This window comes from Austrofundulus limnaeus, unplaced genomic scaffold, assembly GCF_001266775.1.
Source record: "Austrofundulus limnaeus strain Quisiro unplaced genomic scaffold, Austrofundulus_limnaeus-1.0 Scaffold233, whole genome shotgun sequence".
NCBI lineage: Eukaryota > Metazoa > Chordata > Actinopteri > Cyprinodontiformes > Rivulidae > Austrofundulus > Austrofundulus limnaeus.
This window is the reverse complement of record NW_013952635.1, coordinates 791823-803625: the sequence shown is the minus strand read 5'-3', so window position 1 is coordinate 803625 and position 11803 is coordinate 791823. Positions and strand designations below refer to the sequence as shown.

At 38.9% G+C, this 11803-nt stretch overlaps 1 protein-coding gene across 1 annotated transcript in view; it reads right to left on the bottom strand.

The window, feature by feature from the left end:
• Positions 1-598: 598 nt before the first annotated feature.
• The window catches only part of LOC106525548 (neurexin-2), a gene marked incomplete at its 3' end in the record, with an annotated part of 638625 nt that continues 627420 nt past the window's right edge, over positions 599-11803 (bottom strand). Inside the window, 3 exon segments of the mRNA XM_014019826.1 lie at positions 599-629; positions 5288-5491; positions 9780-10163. Of these exon segments, the coding sequence (XP_013875280.1) occupies positions 599-629; positions 5288-5491; positions 9780-10163 (619 nt within the window).

The following is an 11803-nucleotide window of genomic DNA, read 5'->3' as shown; positions in this document are numbered from 1 at the left end:
TAATAATAATAATAATAGGTGTATGTTAATATAAATGGTTCATCTTCCATAGTAGGCTATTTATGAGATGACAAAGTGTCAGGAAACAAAAATTTTTACTATGTTCCTGAAACACAGTATAACTCCGACTCCTTCCACAGAAAAGGTATGATGTGAAAGACATTTATTTAAGTTTTAAGCATAAAAAAACTTTTTGGACAAAGACAACTCCAGTTGTCACCTTTGCCTTATAGTTGCACCATATAATGCTAAGAACCACTTTATGCCTAATGTAAGTGATTGAACTATGTCATCCATTTATATACTAAAATAAAATAAATTAATCTAAACTTGTCGCTTATGTAAACAATAGTCTCTGCATGGAAATAACAGCAATAATTTGGCTATGACATAATTATCGAATGGCCACAGAATTTTTTTTCATCTAATGTCATCAAACAGGCTCTGTAAAACAATGTGTAATCTAAAAAAAAGTTTATTAAAAAATGAGGAAATGAGAGATATCAGTAATCATGAGGGAAAGGAGAGCAGAGAGCACCACTGCACAGTTTGGGATGAGAAACAAATATATTTTAGTCAGAAAAATGGATAGAACCACTTACTGAGGCTACAGTCTATCCTGATACAATCTGGCGGGAGAGAGAGCGAAATGGTGAGATCAAATAAAAGAGAAAAAAAAGAAGAAGAGGAAAGAAAGAGACAAAAAGGAAGAGAGAGAATAAAGGAGAAAACAAAACGACATTTTACATCCTTCAAGGTACATTCTGCAGACAACCAAGCATTGCTCTGGGGCCACCATCCGGGGACAGGCTCTGAGTCAGGATCACCCTTTACTTTTTATTTCCAACATCCATCCCTTGTTCCAACAAATGCAGCCAAAGCACAGTAAAAGGCAAGAGGTAAATTGTTAGACTTATTTTGTGTTTCGTTGTTTTCATTTAATCCAGTGGCCTGGTTAGACATTTTCCTGAGGTCTACAAGATGGATGGACAGAAGAATCTGTGACTAAAGATAAAACAATGTACTTAAAACTGTAGGGTTCTTCTTGAATTTTCTTTTTTCTTAGATATAGAACAGAGCTTAATAGCTGTAGCTGAAACTATGAAATTTCAGTTGTAAAATTTTAAAAAGACAAAGAAAAACTCMATCTGCACAAATTGCTTTAGCTGTAAATATGTCTCAAAGAGCTAATTGTACCATTTTCTCATAGTTTTTACATATCCCAACTTTCCTTTATCGGTCAAGTCCGATCCATAACACACATATCACTTTTAACTTTTTTGATCATTTGAGATCAACTTGCCTTCTGCTGCACTTTGGTTCTAACAATCCCAGCAGCAGTGTAAAAGACAAGAAAGGGTGATCTGCACATCCCAGCCAACACATGCCTGGTGCACATAAGGAACAGTTCTCTGCCATAAATATAATGCTACATGTGACGACTAGTGTTTTCTGACCGTGTGTTTAGCCATCAACTTTGAAACTGAGATCAAAGGGTGAGTTTCACTTTCATCTTTTCTTTGAACAGGAGTTGGACTCTTTAATATAAACTTTCAACTTCCATCTGACAAAACACTTCATTCCTTTTGATATTTTTTTTTTTTGAGTCGTGAACCAAGCGTGCATGTGGCTGTGTGACTGGGCTGTGGTCTAGAGCTGTCAACCGCTACAGATTAGTGGACACAAACAACCAGAGACCGGCATCACTCTGTAGAGATGTGGCGGTAAAGCAAACAGGTTTATTAAAGYGCATTCATGGAACTAAAACAATGGAAAGTGGGGTTCTTTGACACACTGACAACTGTTTATGAGAATTGTATACATTTCTCTACAGATTACCAAAGTCGGACCATTCCCATCTGATGGTTTGCATGACATGATTAGATTCTGTCAAATAGGCTGTCAACATTAAAACTGAATCTGTCCAATTTTAGCTATTTCTATTTCTTCTGTCCTTAACAGATCAAAAGCTTTGTATTCTGATTGTGGGATGTATTTTATTTTAGTGATTGATTAATTTTTTTGCCAAAACCTTCAACAGAACACTTAGAAGCACTAAAGTTCCAGACTACTATGAATTTCTGGATGTTTTATTTCAGTGCCACTGGAAACATCAACTTGGCACTTGTAAGAAAATGGTTTTGAAGGCTCTGCACTCTGCATTTTGTGTTGATTTGAACAACTTGCCCAAAGGCCATAGTTTGGTCACCCGAGTAGAAATAAAATTACATCCAGTGCAGCTACAGGTGTGAGCCGGTCTCTCTGGCTATTTGATCCGAGGGCCGCAGACATACAGGCCATTGAAGGGATGAAAAGTTCCATCATCTGACTTGTGGTCAGGTGGGTAGGTGGGTGGGGCTATGAGTGAGAGAGTAAGTGGATGAAGTAGAAAGAGGAAAGAGAGAAGAAAAGCAGGTTTTGTTTATCCTAAAACCTTCCCTGTCTCACTGGTGCCTCAAAATTTATCCCAGAATGCGCCTCTGTCGTGCTCTTCCAGGTTCACTGATGGCCATCTGGTTCTTTAAAGGCTGTGGACAGACTTACAGAAATGGTTGGTTGTGCCCATCTTACCCTGGGCAATATTAATTCTAAGCAAATATTACAAAATTGATACAGTGCCTTAAAAACTATTCATTCACCCTGACCTTTTCTTCATTTACCGACTTCTAAGTATTTTTGTAACTGTGAAAACTATCTGAAGTGTGATGTGGATTATTTCAATTACAGATGTAAATCTTCTGGGGTTTGTCCACATCTAGAGAACCCTCCCCCCCCCCATTTTTTTCTTTGCAAACTCACTCAAGATCAGTCAGATTGGACTGAGTGCATTTGTGAACAATAATTTTCCAGTACACTACTGCCACAGTTTCTCTGTTGGATTTATGTGTGAGTTTTGACCGGGACAATCTAACACATGAATATTCTTTGATCTAAACTGTCCTGTTCTAGCTCTGCATGAGTATTTTGGGTCTTTGTCCTCCAGAAAGGCAACCCATTACCCCCAGACTCAAGTCCTTTGCAGACTCTAACAGGTTTTCTTTATCTCTTATGTATTCCTCAGTTGAAATRAGGTGGACTGCCCTCTCTCCAGGTTGGGTGCGATGTTCTGCTCCAAGTGGAGGAGTTCAAGTATCTTGGGGTTTTAATCATGAATAAGGGAAGAATGCAGCATGCGATTGATGGATCAGTGTGGCCTCCACAGAACTGTAGACTCTAAATTGGTCTGTTTTGGTCAAGAGGGAGCTGAACGGTACGGCAAAGTTCTCTCATTCAGATTGGTCTACATTCCTACGCTCACATWCAGTATGGCCATGAAACAAAGAACAAGATTGTGAATACAGGCTGTTGAAAAGGTTTTCTCTGCAGAGTAGCTGGACAATGGAACTTTAGTTATCCAAGAGAGACTCTGTAAAACTGCTGCTTCTCTGTAGTGAGAGTAGTCAGTTGAGGTGGGTCTGGACGCCTTCCTAGGAAGGTGCTTTGGGCATGTTTGACTGGGATGAGATCCCAGGGTAGACCCAGGGCACGATGGAGAGACTATGTCTCTTGGATTGCTTGGAAACACCTTGGAATTCATCCCAGAAGACCTGGAAAAGGCTTCTGGGGAAGAAAGGTCTGGGCCTTCCTGCTCAAGCTACTGGCCTCGCGACCTGACTCTGGAACAAGCAAAATATTATGGATAAATGAATGGATGGATTAAAGGGTTTCTTCTAAAATGGTCTAAATTTAGCTCCGTGTTCCATTAGTTCTCATCAGCTTTTCTGTCCATGCTGTAGAAAAGCATCCCCATACCATGATGCCTCTGTCACCATGTTTCACAGTGTGGAATATGTGTTCAGGGTGATATGTTCTGTTAGTTTTATTCTGCACATCGCAAGTTCAATTTGATCTGATCATGGGGCCCTTTTCCACATGTTTGCTRTGTCTCCTGCATGACAAACTGCAAACAGGATTTCTTACAGCATTCTTTCAACAATGGATTTTGTCTTGCTGCTCTTCCATAAAAACAGATTTGTAGACAGATTGTGCCACCTGAGATGTGGATTTCTGAAGCTCATCCAGAGTTGCCGTTGACTTAATGGCTGCTTCTCAAGTTAATGCCCTCCTTGCCTGGCCTGTCAGTTTAGGTGGATGACCATGTCTTGGTAGGTTTTCATTTGTGCTGTACTGTTTCAGTTGTCAGATTATGAACTGAAATGAGCTCTGTGAAAGATTGTTTAGTAACCAAACTTCAGCTTCAACTTAATAACTTTAACTCTGACTTTTCTGGTGTGTTCCTTGGTCTTCATGACTGGCTGACTCCTGAAAGCAATCGGAGGCTTTAGATTTTACTTGGGTATATTAGAGTAGAAGGATTGAACAGCTACATTTTTAGTCTCAGATTCGCARTAAAGAATTAAAGCCATGTTTCTTTTAAAGGTTCAAGTTGTATGAATATGTTTACAAGGCAGTGTAGATCAGGATTCCTTCAGCCAACTGCTTCTTTAAAATAATGTATTTGCCTAATTATCTTCTTTGTACAACTTCATAGATCACTTTATTAACTTATTTTTTACTTATTCTATATCTTCCTCCTCATACTAAGATGTTTAAGACTTGTACATCAAAACTAAACAGCAGCTAAGAAAGAAGTGGAACTGACTGACCAAAAAAAAAAAAAAGTTAAACCACAAGGAGGCACTAGATAGGAGCAAGACTACCTTAAAGCTTTCAGAGACAGGTTGAAGAGTTATTAAGGCTCAGACCATGAATTTTGTTAGAGATGGAGCTTTTTCACAGGGTGAGGATATGTTTGGACTTCACAAATAAAAAATACGAAAATTATGAACTGAATGCAGAGAGGGTGGGGGCAGGGGGCAAAGAATATAAAAAAATATGTTACAGTGGGGCGGCTCACCCCAAAAGACAGAAAAGACTGTATGCAGAGGATATCTTCAAATGTTGATTTTTTTTTTTACCTTGGGGCAAGCAGTATTTGGAGGAAAAGTTTCTATATTTGTATCTCAGATTTTGGTTTAAAAGAATTGAAGGCATTTTTCATTTGAAGTGATGAATACTGAATACAAACAGAAAACTGWAKAGCATCAGTTGCAGCCAATACATATGAAAATCTGTAAATGAGAGACACATTTAGAAACTTTCCCTGTTATTCACCAATACCATACAATAGAAAAAAAACATGGTTTGAAAGCCAACACATCATATCAATCTGTGAGAACAGTAGTGCAGGGTGAGGATGAGGAGACAGGGGAAGGGACATGGTCAGCAGCGGCTCCTGGTGGCCTACCGAGGTTGACAGTGAGTTTGACGCGGCCCCCGTCCAGCTCCAGTCGCAGGGTGTCTGCTGACTCTTTGGAGGTGGTGGCCATGAGCAGGCCGTACGCCCGCTGGGACATGAAGCGAAGCGCCACATCCTCTGCCTCGGTGTGCATGGTGAATGGCATGATGATCTTCAGATACATGCTGCCGTCATAACTCAGAACTGTGGCCTCTGCAGAGGAGAGAACACACACACACACACAAAAGAGGAGGACCGGGTGAGACCAAATGAAAGGAAATAAGATGAAAATGTAGAACAGGGAGTTAAATAGATAAATCCTGAATTTCTGATCTGCGTTAACAATTCGTTGAAAATTACTGTCAGCTGCATTGTCTTTGTAAAACCAGGTTGTTTTGTGGAAATAAAGGGGCAGATATTAATAAAAAAATTCTTCCTTCTGCTGCCTTTTATTTTATTTGAGTTGTATTATTTGTTTTGTATAGTATGTTTTTTAATAAAAATGAATAAACTTTTTTAAACTAAACTAAATTAAACTATTGTGGGGAACATGTTGTAGACAACTYTTTTGTCATCAGCAAAATAAGACTTTTTAATAAAAAAATACTATGATGAAAACTAAAAGTAGTTTCAGAAATCTGCCTGTTCCCATCAGATCTGACCCTGGTTGCTACACATGTAATCAGCCCTGCTGTGGGTAGACTGAGAGCTACAGTTCCCTGAGGGCTGCTCTTATCTTGCAGCGTGGATCAACCATGTCTCTCAACAGGCTTACAGAAGCCCCTGTCACAGGATGTTACAGCCTTAAAGGTTTTATAAAGTGTACAGGATATAGGATAGAATACAGGATTCAATTAGAGGCATAATCTCTTGCTSCACGTCATACCAGGGGTTTAGGCCAAAACTATYWTATGTTGAAAAAAAGCCGTAAATATTTTGTAAAACGTTGAAAATAATAGAAAAGACAGACATGTCTCTTGTACAACATGAAAAAAAAATTGTGGCTATTATTATTATTATTTAGCTGATAAAGTACCAGAGTACAYCATTTCAAATGTCACCCTTTGATATGGTTCAGTATTACATTTCATTATGTTTTATTTATAATTTCCAGAGGCTACCTTTGAAAAAAAAAATATCACTCAACCTGGACAAACACACTTTTACTTCTTTGGCCCAAATCCCATTGAGATACTAAGGTGATTCTAAAAAAACAGTTGTGAAACTAAAATTTACTTAAGGCATTAATATTTTCAGTCAAAAACCACAACTTCTCCAAATGTCCTGCTAAAACGTAAACTTGCTTTGCTCCTGCAGTACCTCAATACACCACTAGAGGGCAGAAGAACATCACATAAAACCACATCTGTCATCTCAGCACCCAAGGCATAACTGTAAGAGCACCCGCTCACATCCACACACCCACCCTTCTTACTCCTCCAGATAAAGAAATTTCATCCTCTTCTTCAACTGTCCTGATTTGAATCCAATCTCTCCTTCCCTCATTACCCTCCTTGTCCCTCAAAATCCGATACCGTCACAGCTCACTCACTTCCGCAGACAAACCGTGGACCTGATGTGCCTGCGGCAAGTTGGGCTGGATCTGAAGCAGCACTGTGCTGTTTGATTCACTTGCACCCCCGCACCCCCCCTCCAAAGCCCCCCACGGCGGCGTATCCACCACCCCATTCTGTGTGGCAGGCACAGATGGTGGCTGTGGGCCTGGTTGCACTGCCACACTGCTGCCAACCTCTCAGCCTTCAAGCCTCTGCTGCCCCCRTCCCACCACAGGACCCCGCCACCCCTCTTTGGTCCAGGGTGGCGTTTGGTCCCAGCGGAGCTCCCGCCAGAGCAACTGCTAACGCCGCAGCTGCTTGATGGTGTCGATGAACAAGGCGGGATCGTGTTAATTARTGTATGCAAGTGTTTTCTCATTAAAATGTACAATTTACCAACTTTTTTTTGTTTCAGTTTGGCACTGACTCAAAATCTTTTTGCATATTAGTTTTTCTAAAGTAGTGGACAGCACCGTWTATGAAAGATTTTACCACTTGTTGTCAAAGACAAAAGGCCAATAATATTTGTGTAGGGTTGTATGTACGTGTGTCATTTGGCAGCCATGTTGGCAAAATATCTAATAAACGGGTGGACTATTATTAATGAAACTCTCAGAAAGTAATTRTCCATTGTACATCTACAACTAGTTCATAGTTTTTTGAGTGCAAGCTGTTTTGGGTCACAGGTCAACTGGTTAACGCTGAGGTAATCGTCATTGCAATTTAGCAAACTCAACAAGCTCAAAAAACAGATTTATAGCTTAGATATTTATGAAAAATCTCATYTACGGTYCYAAAAGAAAGTTTAACACAAATCAGTTAAGAGCAAGACATTTGGTCTGAAAAACAACGTCAATTTACCTGTTGAGTTTGGGCATTCACAATGRCGATTTTGCCGATAAACGTGTGGGGTCGGCCCACTTCACGCATTTGTGATAATTGCTAAATACAAAATGGTCCATAGACATTTGGACTCAATAGATTYAACATGGTGGCCACAGTTAACACTGCCTTAACTGAACACCAAACTGGCTATTACTTTCAGTTTTAAATATCTTGACATAGAATATCGTGCAGAGGTAGATGAGATTTATTTCTAACACATGATTTAAGGGCTAAATGATTCAACAGATTGTTTGAAAGCTTAACCATTTAACTTATTGTTGTCAACTCTTTCAGTCTCTTAGCAAAATAAATTCAGAACCACAAAACCTATTTTTAAGAAACTGTAATAAAGTAACCCTTGTGTATACAGCTACTACTAATTACTTTTTTCGAGTCAACCCAATTCAAGATGGCCGACATTACCAACTGAACTTAGAAAACAACAGAACAGCTATAGCTTAATAACTTTATATATATTTARCAAAGATTTGGTGAGGTAGTGGCTGAACCTAAGTCACAATGAACAATTCAAACTACTGTACATATTGAGCCACCTTTTTCTTAAAACTTTTGCCTTAACTGTTGCCATCAACTTTATCTGTTAGCAGAATGTCTCTTGAATCAGTGGACATATTTGATAAAATGCTCAAAAGGTATTTACTGGGTGCACATCTACAAATTAACTTTTGAAGTTAATCCAATTCAATTTGGCTGCCAAATCTACACAACTTTAGCAAACACAAAAATGACTACTAAAAATGCATAAAATGAGTGCATGATACATCTTTTGGTAAAAATTTGGCTATAACTGTTGGAGTCAACCCTTTTTGTCTGTTAGCAAAAATATCAGATTTTAATTAAAGGCACAGTGTGTRGGATTTGTTGTTTTCAGCGACATCTACTGGTTGAGTGGTTGAATCATCCTCCCTGGTCCTCCTCCACTCCCCCGCTTCCAAATGCAAAGGAGTTGCTACGGTGTCTCTCAGGTGTCAAAAACCTTTGATAATTCCAACTGCGATGTCTACCAGCAGCTTCAGGGCTAGTGATGTTTCAAGTGGTAAGATTATGAGCTTTAATAAGTAAAATTATCCCAGCTACAATGACAGACAACAAATATTACATTTATAGTATTACAACTAAAACTGTTTTTGACACCGCCACCGCAGTTTGTCCTTCATGAGCCTTCGTAGACAAGATGGCAGTGCAAGATGGCGGCTGCCTGTGTGGCGACCCGCAACCATGGAGATATAAACAGCTTTTTATAAGRTAAAAATAATAAAACAAGTCTTTGTCTGCAATGATTAGACATGTTTTTTATTATTGTCATTAGTGATTATCTCAATTTCGGCTAAAAGAATTGACAAAATCCTACACACTKTTCCTTTAAGCTACTAAGAAGTAATGATTGGATCTACATCTATAACTGATTAAATTTTGGAGTCAACTCAATGATGACCTTAATTGGGAGGACCACAAAACATTGTGCTACAATTCTTGTAACAGTGACTCAAGTTACAGCCATCATCCCAACATAGAAGAATTCTTTGTCACTTTCCCTAAGCTAAGATGTTAGCTATCAGCTGGGTTTGAGCGATGGGACGAGCTGAATTTGACCTGATAAAAGTGCAACCACGGACTCACATCTACTCCAAACATTTTATCGGAGGTAAAAGACCAACACTGGATCACCCAGGTCTTTTAATTTTAATCACCGTATTATTAAAATGCTTTGTGACTGAAGTTGGATGTGTCAAAATTTGTTCTAAGAACGTCTTTTTTKAYTTSGGTWTTAACACTGRCTCTCCGTAGAATTCATTCAGATTGTCCGATCATTTGAGAGAGCAGCAGATAATACATTTAAATGTTATGTGTGACATCATTAATGAAAGTCCCAACTGACTTTAGCCATCACAAAAAATGTAAAAATTCTGTCAAGTTTTCCGATGTCTTTTCAGTTTCATGTGGTACTATCTGAGAGTCATGCTATTCAGTTTAGTGAAACACATCTACAAACACCTTCTGAAACTAAAGCATCTAATCAGCTCCTAATCAGTCCTTACCTATGTCACAGTTGCTGCCGAGGTACCCTGTACCGGTGCAATCACAAATGTAGCGATTCCAGCCCTCTTTGCACAGGCCTGCATTGCCACAGGGGGCGCTGCTGCATCGCTTCTGCAGCTCGCGGGTGCAGAAGCTGCTGACACCCAGAGCGCTCTGGATCTCAGCCAGGCGGCGCACGTCTCGGCTCTTGCCATCGATGAAGAGGTCGCGGACGCAGCCGACGTAACCGTAGTTTAGGAGGGCGGTCCAAACCTCCGGCGGCAAGATGAGGTCTGACTTGGTCTCAGGCAGTCCTCCCAGAAACATGTCACTGTCCAGGTCCAGGATTTCACTGCCTTCTGGGGACATGAAGGGCATGCTGCGGCTATTGACCGAGATAGACCCTAAAAGAGGAAAAAAGAACCAAGAACATATATTTCTCTGTTTAATGCTGAGGAAAACTTCTGATTAATCTTAAAATATGAAGAACTCTGAGCTTTTTATAAAATACAATTAAACATTTTTCAGACATTTATACAGATACTGAACTAAAATCTAATCTGGAAGTRGGCAAAAGTAATTACTAACACTAAGTTATTTTAGAACTGTTTTTATAGCTTCTGCATTATCTGTTGGTGTCAACAGTTTGCAAGATATTTGAYGAACAATTAGATGGATTTTAAAGTAAGTCTCACAACATCAACATTAGGTGTTCATCTACAATTGGTTATTTTTTGGGGTCATCCCTAATCAAGATGGCTCTCACAGCTAAGTTACTTCAGCCAACACAAAAATGACTAACTTGGTCAGTTTTACAAATAGTCAWGTAAATTTTGTTGAGTGCAGTACTTACTTTCCTTACTTGAATACTGATCCTACTGGTCAAATATTACACCAATTCAAGTAAGGTAGCTCTGTCGTATTATTACTTAAGTTAAAGTACTGGAGTATGTGMTTTAAACATACTTAARTACTGAATGTACTTAAAAGCTTGGTGTTTATTAATGGATTTCATTTGAGTCTAGTCAGGAATAATTGGGAAAATGTTCTGCGATACTGGACAGATCAATAGCTTCAACTATATAATAATGATAATGCTTTAGTCTTAGATTGAGCTTTTCTAGATGCTGAAATGTGCTTTACAATTTCATGTATTATTTATTCACTACTCAGTCACACTTGGTGGTTGTGTGGCGGYCATTCTGTACCTATGGTCTAATCACCACAATCACACCAACAGATTTATACATGGGGACGTTGGGTGAAGTGTCTTGCCAATGGGCACAATGACAATATGCACTCAGGCAGAGATTTGGTGTGAAGGTGAAGGCCTACYCCTGCCCCTCYAATATATTGAAGAAATTTATAGTTAGGTRGTACTGATGTTAAAAGCACAACACTATATTTTTAGGTTTTCCTTTTTGTAATGTTGACAATGTTTAACCTATTATGTTTTGATTGATATAGATTAGTTACATGTCCGAATTATATAACAACACATAATCAATCGTTGTGATGACATTAGATGAGAATTTTGTCTGAATGCCTGTGATTCAGCCGTAGGTCAGTAGAGGGCGAACGCAGGCAYTGAAGAAGGTGTAKAAATACATGAACTTCCTGGTTTTTCGCCAGTGTTGGTTTCCTTTCAGCTCAAGTGACAATAAACCTCACTCAGATCCAGAGTTCTGGTGTTGTATGGTTTTATTCCTTCTACAAATCATTTTATTTAACAATGGTGTTTTTAATATCAACCAGTTTATTGAATACAAATTTTCTTACTTTATATATATATATATACACATAGTCACCTCTTCAAAGAAAAGTCTTGGAACTGTTTTGATAGAACCTAGTATTAGGTGACTAATAATGGAGCTCTGGATCTAACCTGTGGGATATTGTAGTGTTTGCACTAGTTTGCTGAATTTGTTATAATAAACACTTCTGTACAAAACATTGGGCCTCATGCAAGAACATGTTCGTATTCTTATCCTAAATTTCTCTTACTTTTGTTCGTACAAAGGGTTCGTACGAACATGTCACGTCA